Genomic DNA, 14,370 nt, shown 5'->3' on the forward strand with positions numbered 1-14,370 from the left:
AATTTATTTATTTGATGGTGTTGTTTTTTTTTTTTTGTTTTTTTTTACCAGCTGCAGGGATTGTTCACTTGCTTCAACAGTCATGCAGGACAGTGGAAACCATTAAAGGTTTAACTGGGAGCAGATTGTCAAACAGGAGCAGATGAGTGAAGCCATTAGCAAATACAGGCTTACACTGACATCTGGTGGACTATAGAAATCAAAACCACACAATCAGGTTATATATGCCAATTAAAATATTTGTAAGTGAGTTGTTTTTCCCCTTTTTGACTAATGTAAAAATATGTGAACTACTCTGAGACAATAAGAAACAGACAACAAACTGTGACAACAATCAAAAAACCCTATTTTTTCAAGTCTATTTATAAATAATTGCATTATGCAGCTTTTCCTTTTAACAAACAGACGTTGAAACCACAGTGTAAGCTCTGACCACCTTTAATATGGTGAGCATGAACATATTGTCTCAAACACTCAATACACTGTTAGAAGCAAAATATTGAAGGCAAATCCACAAGATATAATATGTTGATTACAAAAAAAAACATCATAACAAGAGTTTACATATGTATATGCTGTGCAGACAATGTACAAAAAAATTATAAGAGTGAGACAGGTTAAGCCAATATGATATTAAAATACACAATATATGACAATACTTTTTTTTTTTTTTGAAAAATAAAGAAGACAAATATATTTATATACATGTACACAAAGATACTGCATTTGGGGGGCTTGGGTTTGAAAAGAATATTGTAAGTAAAATGGCTTTATTTTATTCAAAATCAGAAGCAAGCAACAAGATACATTTATATTTCTTAATGCAGAATACTTTGTGAGAAAAAGGCTCTGAAAGTACTCCAGATTTAAAGAGAGGAGACGTTAAGGTGCGCTGGGAGAGAATAACACACACCTTTAATATTATGCTTCATTTTGTACTGAGTATTAAATATTCAGCCTGTTCTGTGATGATTTTTGATCTAATTTATGGTTTTTGATTAGTAACACTGTCAAATCTATCATCTTAGAATATATTATAGATATTCAGTTCATTAAAATTATTCGACCTGGAACAAGAGAGTTTGACTTTTTCATATTAGATGCTTTAAATTTGATTGAAACAATTCATTGGGTATTTATCAGCTGGAATAAAAAGGTTAAATGACTTAATAGTTGATCGTTTGAGGGCTGAAAATACTGTGTAATGATAATATAACCCCGAAATAATTACATTTGGGTTGAATTATCTCAACTGTTAATTAACATGAATGCATTAAAGTTGTAGCTTCTCCACGTCGAAGCACAGCAACAATCATTCTGGTCTGGTTTTTGGTGTCTTATGAAGAAATCATTCTTTGTGTTTCCATTTCTGAGTGGAAAATCTCCACACAACCATGAAAAATTATAAAAAATTAGCCACAAAAAACTGGGATTTTCCACCAGTGGATCTGCATTCTGACTCATCCCTTTGGTATCCTGGAGAATAAAAGCATCACAGATGGCTTCGCTGACTAGTTTTTGGTATTGAAGTCAAGTATTCAAGTTTGTCATCACTGCTTTTGTCGTTTGCCGCTTCTGCAATCTGCTGCAAATGGTTTCTTTAAAAAGAAGTGTCGTTTAAAAAAAAGTTCAGAAGTGCTAAAAATGAAAAAACTAGCCTAAGAAATAAAGCAGATTTTACGGCTCAGAACTGGATGAAGCGACTGGGTGCAACTTTCTTTTCAATCTAAGTGCTGAATTTAAGATCAACAGACAATCAAGAAGAGCTCATTTAAAGGCACTTTAAGTTTCCACCCTTTTTATTTTTATGTTGTTGTTTTTTTTACTTGTAAAGTGAAGACTTTTTTTCCATTTTTTTCCTCATTTAAAATATACAATAGCTGCCTATAACTGTTTTACTTCTGCGTTTCGCTGCGGCTCCAACAGGAGCACAGATAAATTAACCAAGAGACAGAGAGAGGAAAGAGGAAGAGGACGGAAATTTGTTGTGGAAGATATGATTTAAAATAAATCAGTACAATCAGCATCAGACTGATGAAACATTTTCAGGCTTAGTGTGAAGTTTAGATCCTGGGTAAGGCAGTGAGTACGTCTATTTATTTATTTATTTATTTTTTAATCTTACCTAAAATATATAATATTTTTTAAATTGTGGCTTCTACAAATAAGCCGTGATAATGAATTTATAAGTCATTATCTATGAACAACATTGTGCTCATTCCATCATGAACAACCTGCTTCGGGAATCTCTTGTAATAAAGCTGTTAGTGTCCTGCAAGACAAATGACTTTCTCTTCACGACGCTTTGGCAACACTTTAAAGGAATAGTGCAATAAATCTTTAGAAACTGGCTTGGTGGCGTTAAGGCAAGGGTTAAGAGTTCAGCTTTGGTTTTTATATACATCAAATATGATTTCCACTTCGCCTCGTTGCTGATATTCCTGATGGAAATGTTTAGAAAATGACAACAGACTGTCCCTTTAAAGTTTCAAACAGGTCTGTCAGTTTAAGGCACTGTCTGTAAATGTTTTTTTTCCTCTACAACAGGAAAACAACAATAAAAGAAACATTAAAGAAAAGAAAAATAAAGAGAAGAAGAAGAAGAAGAAGAAAACTGGCTCAGTGACGAAGCTCGGACTGCTTTTTAAAATATATAAGAGATGCACTAACAAGCAGCTGTTTTCACTGAATCATCTCGTGTTTAAAACAAAACATTGTCCATTAGTAGGATGACTGTGATTCCATTGTGCGTTTCTTTTTCTATATATATGTATATATGCACGTACATACATATATACATATATATAAATATATATAAACCCTGTCTACAAAGCAAATCTCCCTCAGCGGGACAGTGAGCAGTTGAAATGAACTGAATCAAGACGCAAATTTCAAAAGGCCAAAAAAAAAAAACACCAGCAAAACGTCAAAGTCGATATATTTCATCCTTCTGAGAGCTCAAAGTGGAAACAGGCGTCTGTGGATCAGGTGTGAGACGGACGGCGGAGGACACAAAGCAGCCATCTGTCCCTCAGCTCGGAGTTTAAGTCCTGTTCATGTTCAGGTGTCACTGGATCGTCCTCACAACCAACGTCCATGTTTGCTTCCTCTCCTCTCCGTTTGGGCACTCGCCACCCACAGGTCAAACTACAGACCATAATAATGTCTCCTCAGATTGCAGAGACAGAGATTTAGAGCTGCAGCTGCCAATGAGAGGAGAGAAATAAAACAAACAGGACATTTTGTTGAGACGTCAGTGATGAAGGACTGATTGGTTGTTTTAACGTCCGTCTCCATTGGTCGAATCTGGTGCCCAAACAACAAAACCACCGGCGTAGTTTCTCAGTCTTTGATATCCAAACAAACTCCACATCACAATCTGACTTTCTTTCTTTCTTTCTTTCCGCCGTCCGACACCAATCACATGAAGCTGTTTCAAATAGGAGCTCATCTCTGTTCTTCAGTCTGCTCCTCTTTCACGTTTAGAGACAGGAGTCTTTTGTTTTTTTTTTTCTCTAAAAAGCTGCTGTTTTGAGTCCACAGTCCAAGGCAGCCCGGTCCTATTTGTTCTCTGAGAAGTATACGGTCCCATCGGGCAGCGAGGGGAACGGGAAACCTCCGTTCCCGACGACTGGATGGCTGTTGATCTGTGGAACATGAACACATCCACAAGTTAGAACGTCTCACCGCACAAAGAGACTCAACTCTGACATTTATTCTCCTCATCGTTTCTGTGGAGGAAGCCAGGAAATAACTCGCCACAATCGCCCAGTCAGTGTTTAGTAGTTTACATGCAACAGGGGAAAATCGAATAATAATAATTTCTGGTGGACTTTACTGTCACCGAGTAAAAAAAATGGAAATAAATTAGAGAAAACTTAAGAGTTCTCTGAAAAAAGGGTTTTGCCTGTACAAATAACTTGGGTCAGGTCGGTCCATGGGCTTCCTTTTAAAATTATTTATTTATTTATTTGGTTATTCTGGTTGCACTGTGTGAAATGCACTCAATCGGCACTGACAACGTTTTTTTTTACTGTCTTTACTGCACACATGCATTGCCCAGTTTAACTCCAATTAAAGCGTTTATACATGCGGAAGAAAATCGATTTCCAATCACATTATCTGGGTGTCTTAGTCGGATTTTGAGAAATCCAGTACTGTATTACGGTAGTTGGACTAACGCATTTAAAACGATAGATTCTTGAACAAAAACAAATATAAACATCCACACGCTGCAGTTGGGAGTATGGATGGTATGAAATGAACTGATCGTATCTGAGGTAAACATTGATTACGACTGGAAATGCCCTTTAAGGCCATAATTTGGTTTTTCCAAGGACAAACAGCCTGAAAACAACATGGCCGCCACACCAAGCAGAAGGAAGTGTTGCTGTTTTTACCTGCGTCTGTTCACTGAAGTTGAGATACTGCTGCTGCTGCTGCGGCACCAGCAGCTGGTTCTGGTTCAGACCGGCCGTCATCTGGTAGGACAGCATCACCTCGCTGGGGGTCGGTATGGACACCATCCCCGGTATGGCCCCTCCCCCCCCTCCTCCTCCCCCGGGGAGACCCTGGTAGAGGCAGGAGGGCTTGGAGGAGATCTGGTTGGGACCGGCTGCGTTGATGCGCTGGCTGAGGTGGACGCCGTTCAGCGGCACCGAGGCCGGGCCGTTCCTGAACATGCAGCTGCTGGACGGCGCCTGAGCCGGCGGCGTCGTGTCCTGCGGGACGGGGAAGGGGACGCCGGGGGTCTCTGCAGTCCTGAACAGGGGCCGGCCGTTGGCGGCGGGCTGCGGGGGGAGGTTACCTTGGAAACCTGGCATTTGGTTGAGGCAGGTGCCGATTGGCTGGTGCAGCTGCTGCGGAGGCCACGCCCCCATCGGAGCCTCGCCGCTCTGAGTCTGAAGTGCAAAGTGTCCCTGAAGGCAGCTGGACGAGGGGGGGTCTGCGGCGGCGAAGCCCGGCTCCTTTGAAATACTCCGGGGGTACAACTGCACGAAGCCGCCGTCCACGTGGTTGGCGCTGGGGGCGGAGCCGCTCCACTGGTTACCCTGGAAACTGAACAGAGGGTTGGACTTCCTGTCGGCGGTCTGGTTCTGCATCGGGCCCGTGACCTGCGGGAGGGGGGGGGGGGGGGGGGCGTATGGATAAAAATTCATATCAGAAATAAAATCACAATTTCAATTTATCACGATGTTAAATTGAAAAAAGAAAAACAGACAGTTTAGGCCAAAAATCCTTTCTGAACTAATTTTTATCTAAATACAAACAACGTAAACATATTAAAAGGTAAACAACAACAACACCCTGATGAAGTGCACTCTTGCAACATAAAAGGTAGCTTTCAATAAACATGAAAGTAAAATATCAATGAAGACATTACTGTTTGTTTTATTCAACACAGTCATTTTTAAGAGGATTTAAAGGGATAGTTCACCCAAAATTCAAGTTTCAGAGTCCTCCGTGCCTTCTCTGAGTTACGGGGGGGGGGGCGTGCAGCAGTATTTGTCCATATAATGGTTGTGAATGGATACCAACTTTCTTCATCCAAAAAGACACACCAAAAAACATCCAAATACCTCCATACTGCTCGTCTGTAACGTCCCTCTTGTATTGAAGCCCCGACATGAGAAATTGTTCCGAAAAAAATTAAATAAGTCTATATTTTAAGCTTGTTTGTAGCGGAAGCTCCCAGTGTCTCAGTTCACTGCTCTTCCTGTGTCAGTGCAAATCCAGCGGAACAATTTCTCATGTCGGGGCTTCAATACAAGAGGGACATTACAGACGAGCACTATGGAGGTATTTGGATGTTTTTTGGTGTGTCTTTTTGGATGAAGAAAGTTGGTATCCATTGACAACCATTATTTGGACAAATACTGCTGCACGGACCCCCCCCCCGTAACTCAGAGAAGGAACAGAGGACTCTGAAAATTCTCACTGCTCTTAGTTGACGTGAGGGTGAGTAGATAATGAGTGAAATTTGAATTTTGGGTGAACTATCCCTTTAAGTATATCAAAACACTACATAGCTTATTGAAAAGGCTAAAATAAAAATGCAAACTAAAGTAACTGTGGTTAAACTTTGCAAAGGACCTTTGTTTGCGCTTTGTCATTTGGGGAAAAGCCGAAGCAATTCCATATACAATGGCAGATCAATGGCAGATGGTCTACACGCTCTAATCCTTCACCATCTAACATGGTCATGGCCCAGCCCTACCTGCAGGCTCCTCAGCTTGTTCTGCGTCTGAGCGCAGGAGTCCACCAGGGAGGGGTCGAAGCTCCCCGCGGCGACCACGTCGTCAAGGAGACCGGGAGCGGGCAGGTCCATGTGGGTCAGCTTCAAGGTGGGCAGCCCGTTGGCGAGGAGCTGCGGCTCCAGCGGCCAGCGCTCGGGGCCGTGGTTCTGCAGGTCCACGGTGAGGCACGATGGGATGTCGTCCATGTCCAGCCCGGCCGGCAGCTTGAGCCCGTCCTCCTTCTGCAGCTGCTCCTCCACGTAGGACAGGATGTCGTTGCTGAGGATGTCGTTGAGGTCGTCGCTCATCTCTCCGCTGCCGGAGCTCATCCTGAGCAGCGTGCTCTCCCAGCTCTTCAGCTCCTCCGGCCCCACGTCCACCGTCTCCACCAGGCTGTTGTCCCCCAGGATCTGCTGCAGCGTCTCCAGCACGTCCTGCACCAGCGCCTCCGACTTCACCAGCCCCGCCGCCGGCTGCTGCCTGCCGGGCGAGGCGGCGTGCTGCCAGACGTCTCCGGGGACGCTGACGGTGGCGTGGCTGTCGTCGAAGGCGGCGTCGTTGAGCGAGCTGAGCGCGTTGGCGTCGTTGTGTTGGCAGTAGATGGACTGGTCCTGCCTCAGCATGCAGCCCAGCATGGAGTCCGGGTCGATGTCGTACTCCTCCACCTTCCTCTGCTTGGGCGCCGAGCACGTGTCGGGGACCTCCACGGCCGGCGTGACGTCGTACAGCATCGCCTCGCCGTCGGCGAAGTTGAACGGCAGCTGGAGGCGTCGGAGCCGGAGCTGCTCCTCTCCTTCTTCATTTCTGAGAAAGGAGCCGTTAGATAATAAGTTCATTCATCAATCAGCTGAAAAAAAGACAATTTAGTCATTTTTCAGTCATTTATTTTGGCGTCTCTCTAAACTTTTATTTATTTATCAATAAAAATGTAAAGGAATGAAAATAATTCTTAGTTTCAGCATAAAATAATTTGGTAACTTCAATACTCGTGTATAAAATTATCTGTTGATTCCTGAATAACAATGAAGATTAGTCCACGTAACTAGTTTCTATCATCATTACCATCACTGCTCAGGTTCATTCACTCAACATAAAGTTAATTTAAAGGGATAGTTCAACATTTTTGCAAATTGGCCAATTAAGGGATTATGGCAAATGGGCCAATTTGCAAAAATGTTGAACTATCCCATTAATTTAAGGATAAAATTCAATCAAATGATGATAAACTGATTGTTTTATTGTCTATTTCTAGTTCTAGTTTCTTCACTTACGTCAGAACTCTCTGCCGGGCCACGACGAAGTCCGGTTTCCCCGCTTTGAAGACCAGCCGGGCGATGGCCTGGACCCAGACCCACGTCCTGGACTTGGTGAGTAGCCGGAAGACGGTGAAGCCGCTGTCTCCGGTCTTCATCACTGGAGAGAGACGACACAGACATTGAATCAGACACATCCGTAACTCTGCAGAAGAGGGTTAGTAGCATCGTACTCTTGTTTCCACGGTTACTGACTTCGTAGGTGGTTGTCGGCGCAGTACATCATGTCGGCGGCGTGGATGAAGCTGTAGCCCGAACCCTTCATGCACAGCTCGGTCTCCGTGTAGCCCAGGACCAGTTTACCTCTGTGGAGCAAACACACCTCATGTCACACCTCTGAGTCCAGTTCCTCTCTTAAGAACCAGAATGCAGTATTTTCTTTGTTATATATACACTGTAAATATTAAGAAAACCATTGTATTATCTTAGTTTAGGCCCATTTTATGGATTTTTTTTACCTCATTGTTGCGTATAATAACATTTATTTTTTATTTTACCATCTTTAGTCAACAGCCGGTCGGTGCAGACAAACCATGTTGCTGTGGTTTAGTTACTAAATGCTCATTTTTCTGGGTGGTGAAGTAGTTGTTAAGTTGTTTTTATCAAGATACAGCCTACTACGTTAAATGTTTGAGCGTTTATCTAACCATAGTTCCAGCTGCTGTTTACCTTTCAATAAGCCGTGGTATGTGGAGACTTTCAGCTGACTGTGTCCCTGGTTGTGGTGTTTATACACATTATTTGTTTGAATATCAACTTATAACTAACTCAACTAACTTATAGGCTACAGAAACAACTAATAACCGAAGTAATAACTGACTGATAGTCCACAACTACAAAAACATGGACCTGATGGAGCCGTCGATGATAGCTGCATTTGTGGCTCATGATTAAACTAAAGGGGTGTCCCATTTCTAGGTCACAAAATATCCCTTAACACTTGGTTTTAAGGGGATACTAAGGTTAAGGGTTAAGATAGGAACTGGAATTCACCCTTAAACAAGTCAATCATAAGTGTGTGTGTGTGTGTGTGTACCTGGTGTCGATGCCCATGGGCGTGAAGTCCAGCTTGTGTTTGCTCTGGAACAGCAGCGTCTTGGTGCGGATCTCCAGGATGGACGGCGGCTGCAGCGGCGTGGCGATGGCGAACAGAGCCAGCTGAGGGGGAACCAGCGTCCCGTCGTCCGACACCCGGCTCTGACCGTGGAGGAACTTGAGGCGTCCGCGGAAGTTCAGCGCCTGAGGAAAACCAACGAACGCACAGTCACAGAGTTTAGTTAGAGCTCTGGCTCCTTCGGATGGTCTAGAAGGAAACGAGTGGTCTGAGTGTTTGGTTTGTTACCAGGAAGCCGGAGGAGTTGTCGAGGAGGCAGCGGAAGCGACAGCAGAAGTTTCTCTCCAGGAAGGAGGAGTTCTCTGGAGGGACGGTCTGAGGGTCGTAGGTCATCACGCCGCTAGTGATGTCTGCAGAGCTCTGCTCACCTGTGGTCAAGCAAATGGTCCCATCAACACCTTTGGATCCATCCATTTATTCATGCACTTCATCTATTTAAACCTGCACTTGCACTTGAAAAACTGGCACTTTATAGAACTGTTGACATTACTGCACTTAATGTCTACGTATGAATGTTTATATGATGTGAATCACTGTTTAACTCTTTGTGTATTTTTTATTTATTCTTAACTCTTATTCCTCTGTCTGTTTGTCTATTACCTGCCAAGGGACTGCGGATGTAAATTAGCAGGCTTGCTAACTCCGACACTGCAAAAACTCAAATATCTTACCAAGAATATTTGTCTTATTTCAAAACAAATCTACTTCTACTTAAAATAAGACTCATCACATTAAAAAAAGTAGATTGTTTTTAGACACTTTTTACTTATTTCAGGGATATTTTCACTTGAAATAAGTAGAAAAATCTGATAGTGGAGCAAGTTTTTCTTCCTTATTACAAGCACAAAAAACTTGCTTTCACTGGCAGATTTTTCTACTTATTTGAAGTGAAAATTTGTTTGAAACAAGTGAAAATGATCTAAAAACAAGTTCATTTTTTAGGTGATGAGTCTTATTTGAAGTGAAAAGAGTTTAGTTTTGACTAGAAATGAGACAAATATTCTTGGAAAGATTTGGAGTTTTTGCAGTGGACACATTTACCTTTGTATACTCGTACTGATGTTCATTAATGAGTATTGTCCCTTTCAAATAAATAAATAAAATAAAATAAAAAGGACTGAACCGGTTCCTGCTGGGTGTGGACTTACTGGGGCTCTGCGCCGTGCCGTCAGGGAGCGTGGTGTCGGGCTTGAGGGCGAAGTGAAGCTGCCGTCTGAACAGAGCGCGGTCGTCCGTGTGGATCAGCTCGAACACGCTCTGATGGACGACGTCCGACTGCAAACACACACACAAACACTCTGATGTCACATCTTTTCTCTGTGAGTCTGTCGCCGCGAGAACAGGATCATAACAAATATTAAATAACGGCTGTGCAGAGCCTGTGTGTGTGTGTGTGTGTGTGTGTGTGTGTGTTGGGACAGGGAGCCGAGGCCTGGCCCCGCTCCAGCTCCAGCTCAGTCCCCGACCAAGTGTTTGTCCTGGCGAGCTGCGTTCAAGAGCGATGATGCAAGTGCAAACACACATGCGGCGCGAACAATGCTCCAGTGGATGAACGCCGCCGCAGACTGGAGGCTGGAAAACACAGAGGGGCCGTTGTGCTGCACCACACCTCTCCACACAACACCCTCCTTTGTCACAGAGGGAGCGCAAAACAAGCCTCCACTCAGGATCTGTCAGGTTGAACTTTTATTTACTTTATTTTTTTGCTGCTTCCAAGTTACTTTCACATTTCAACTCCTCAAAATAAACCCAGTCAACAAACCAATCGGCATCATCTCAATCTTCCCTATCAGGGAGAAACATAGAAGGTCATTTCAGTACCTACACACATACAGAGCTAAACAAAAACATGTATTTGGACAATTGTGTTAAAGGGATAGTTCAACATTTTTGGCAAATTGGCCCATTGCCATAATCCCTATAGTCATAGCAGGAGGTTCGTTACCTTTAATTGTCAGTGCAAGCTGTTTTTAGAACGGCGGAGCAGAGCCGTGAGCTGCTCAGAGCTACGCTACAGAGGCTCATGGGATTTCTTGGTTTCCCTCATCAAACTCATCAAATACACAATCCAACAACTCCACAACGCTCTGGTGGACAAGTTGTGACCTGCACATTCACCACGCTATGAGATAATAACACAACGTTACCAGACAGAGTTGTTTTAGAGGGAAATACATGCAAAACCGCTGATGCGCGTTGCCTTCAGGGACAGTTTTTCATCAAGCAGTCTCTGTATTTCCCTCCATAGTGTAGCTCTGAGCAGCTCACGGCTCTGCTCCGCCGTTCTAAAAATAGCTTGCACCGACAATTAAAGGTAACGAACCTACTGCTATGACTATAGGGATTATGGCAATGGGCCAATTTGCCAAAATGTTGAACTATCCCTTTAAATAGGAACATTTGAACAAAAGAAGTCACATTTACTCATTTTTCCATCAAGGTTAATAATAGACTGGTACTTCAAGCCATGTAATAGAGCTACTTAAAGCAGTTCAGGTCTCTGTGATCTTATATATCTGATCCATTTTGACCACCAACTCTTACATTTCAGTCCCTCCAGTTGTAGCTATTTCCTTGTTAGAGCTTTCTTTGCTCCAATTCATTTGCTCTCTTATCTGGTCTGGTCTGCTCTTCATCTCTTCGTCTTCTGCTCTGTGACTGTACGTGGAGCTGCTATAAATAAAGTTTATAATGGTAATAAACAGTGGGAGCAGCTGGGGCATCGTGGGCTTCAACAGCCACCGCCGCCGCCTCCACAACAAAACGTTTCCTTCCCTGATCAGCATCCTGACTTCACATCGAGTCGTTAAAAAGGCTGCGGTTCTCTGTGTGTGTGTGTGTGTGTGTGTGTGTGTGTGTGTGTGTGTGTGTGTGTGTGTGTGTGTGTGTGTGTGTGTGTGTGTGTGTGTGTGTGTGTGTGTGTGTGTGTGTGTGTGTGTGTGTGTGTGTGTGTGTGTGTGTGTGTGAGAGCTTTTTACCACGTGCACTCCCCTCCAGGCTACGTTTTTTTTTGTTGTTTAGTTTTTTTGTTTTCCTCCCTCCTCCTCCCACTGCAGACATCTCTAACCCCGGTTCAAACGGATGTGTTTACAAGTCAAGAGTTCACAGCCAACAAAGCAGTTCAGTTCTCATGCATGCACACGCACACACATGCCAAACGTGTTTCTGTGTGTGTGTGTGTCGGTCCGTTAAACGATGCACACATGGAGCAGTTTTAGAAGTGGCACGTTAAACTCAAGTATTTCAACATGATGCAGCTTTTTTTCTCTGACATAAACACCAACTCAGAGTTTGTTTGTTTTTTAACGTTTTAGCTCCAGTGTATTTCACACTTCCTGTGTTTTATTTTGAAGGGTTGATCCAAAAAAACATCTCAGTGGGAGTTTTCCATCTCCTCTCTCTGCTTCTCTCTGGAGCTCTAGTAACAACAGGTAGGGTTCAGCCAATCAGAAGACAGAACATTTCAGGTAAGGAAGTGGAAGCCTCTTCATCAATTATTTGGCCTTTTAAAAGCTGGTATTTTCTATTTTATATATGAATGAATGAATGAATGAATGAATGAATGAATGAATGAATGAATGAATGAATGAATGAATGAATGAATGGCCCATCCCGTACAGTATGGGACCTGCCACACATATATCGCTCTTCGTCTCATTGCCCAAGCCTTTTCAAGAAATAAAGAAAATGCAAATATATTCAACTGAAAAAGATGTTTTAGCTTCTCAGCATCGTCTAACCACACAAATTCGTTATTTGGTTCGACCTTACTAAACAATTTTTGTCTTGCAGAGTCATAGAAAGGACAGTCGAACACAAAATGTCAAAACGAATGTCATATCTTTTGTGTTTTGACTATTCTGCTCAGAAATCAGCCGTGCTCTCACCTGGTGGAAGCCCAGGAAGTCCTGGATGGTGGGCGAGGTGTAGAAGACGTAGCCCTCGGGCGTCACCACCAACACGAAGCCGTTGAGGGCCTGCAGACCAGAACAAACACAACAACAGCTTCACTTCCTGTTCCTTTGTTCATGATGTCATCACCCTTTTTATTATCAAAAATCAAATATTGCTTTCATAAATACGTATTTCACTGAAGTGGAATCACAGCCGCATACAAATGAAAGCTTTCTGGTTCCTTAGAATGAGTTGTTACAAGATGCACCGAACCGAGGCGGCCATGTTGCATCGCCATTTTTTTTTTTTTTTTTTTTTTTTTTAAAGTATATTTTTTGTCGTTTTTGCCTTTATTTGATAGCACAGTGAGATAGACAGGAAGGGGGAGGCAGAGAGAGGGGGAATGACATGCAGGAAAGGTCTGCCCGACGCGGGATTCGAACCGGGGACGCCTGCGTTGAGGACTGTAGCCTCTACATGGGGCGGCCGCTTTAACCACTGCACCACGCACCGCCCCATCGCCATTTTTTTTTACGTTGAGTGGCAGCGTGACCGTAAGTAACCACGGAAACTGAGCGGAGCTGTGGGCTCGGCCTGTTAAAACTGTCACCACTGTGTAGTGTGAGGAAGGACGGAGGCACTGGTGTTGCATTCAGGTGCAGTCAGACAGACGGCCGTCGGCAAACCAACCGGATGTCATTTTACTCAACGAGAGAAAGACGGTAAAACAATACCACATCACCATGACAACATATTGTCACGCCTGTATTGTTTTGCCTCGTGCTGGCGGACCACTTGTTTACATAGACGCTTGTTTATCCTGTTACATGCAGCGTCTGTTGTCTGTCTGACGGCTGCCCCATTTCACGTGAATGCAACATCAAGAATACATTCAGATATGCAACCGCACCGCTAGATGGGGGGAATTCCTACGTACTATACCTTTAAGGGTTGTTTTTTTTTTTACCTGGAGCAGCAGGTCGCCCTCCGAGAAGCTGACCCCGTCGATGGAGGTCACCGGGGAGGCGAAGGGGGAGGCGGCGTTGGTGGCGGCGGCGGCGGCGGCAGATGGAGTCAGAGCGCTGGAGACGTTTCCCCCGAACATCAAACTCCTCTCGCTGGTCCAGCTGGTGCCATTTTGGCTCTTCTTCATGGTGGCTGCAGAGGAAGAAGAAGGCAACGTTTAATTTTCAACCTTAACATTGAGATTTATTCGACTTTTATTCGACTTTCTCCTGTTGGTTTTCTTGTTTTACCCAAAACACGAAAAAAAAACAGGAAGTGGAACTAATTTGAGAAACAACAACAGCTGATTGCGTCTGAATGTACATTGTACATGTGTTGAAATATATATTTTTTTAAAAGTGAGAGAAGTGAGAGGAGGAGAAAGAGGAAGAGCAGCAACATCTCTGCCTGCGTCTATCAGGGTGGAGCTGCCTGGTGTTTCCTGTCGTCTTACAACACCGTCGCTCGGCTCTTCCTCCTCGAGCTGCTCTTATCACGGCCCAGAAAACAACCGCCCTAAAAATATCCTCTCAGGGAGGAAGCAGGTGGATGTGAGAGGAGGACAACAGTTAGAGGTGATGACTGACAGGCTGATGGACGAGGTTCAGACTTTTTATACGTCAGAGATAGATTTTGCACTATTTTCTGAACAAAAAAATGTTTAAAGAAAGAGTCCATAGTTTGTTTGAGCTTTTTGTTTTCTGCTCGGATGCAGTGAAACGCTCATATTGCTTTAGCTTTATTATGGTTCTGGTCCATCCTCTTCTTTCAGGGGTTACATCGTGAACTAAGAGTTGTTGGCGTGTGC

General features: G+C 43.6%; 1 protein-coding gene across 1 annotated transcript in view; it reads right to left on the reverse strand.

Annotated features, from left to right (window-relative positions):
- Nucleotides 1-382: 382 nt before the first annotated feature.
- Nucleotides 383-14,370, reverse strand: part of ahr2 (aryl hydrocarbon receptor 2) — a 73,535-nt gene continuing 59,547 nt past the window's right edge. Inside the window, exons 3-12 of the mRNA XM_083985482.1 lie at nt 13,525-13,715; nt 12,551-12,640; nt 9,812-9,938; nt 8,892-9,031; nt 8,586-8,788; nt 7,745-7,854; nt 7,508-7,649; nt 6,218-7,040; nt 4,401-5,114; nt 383-3,647 (exon numbers count right to left, since the gene is read on the reverse strand). Coding sequence (XP_083841608.1) covers nt 3,561-3,647; nt 4,401-5,114; nt 6,218-7,040; nt 7,508-7,649; nt 7,745-7,854; nt 8,586-8,788; nt 8,892-9,031; nt 9,812-9,938; nt 12,551-12,640; nt 13,525-13,715 — 2,627 coding nt within the window. The 3' untranslated portion in view covers nt 383-3,560. The remainder of the gene's footprint in view (nt 3,648-4,400; nt 5,115-6,217; nt 7,041-7,507; nt 7,650-7,744; nt 7,855-8,585; nt 8,789-8,891; nt 9,032-9,811; nt 9,939-12,550; nt 12,641-13,524; nt 13,716-14,370) is intronic.

The sequence above is a fragment of the Trachurus trachurus genome (genome assembly GCF_905171665.1).
Source record: "Trachurus trachurus genome assembly, chromosome: 2".
Classification (NCBI taxonomy): domain Eukaryota; kingdom Metazoa; phylum Chordata; class Actinopteri; order Carangiformes; family Carangidae; genus Trachurus; species Trachurus trachurus.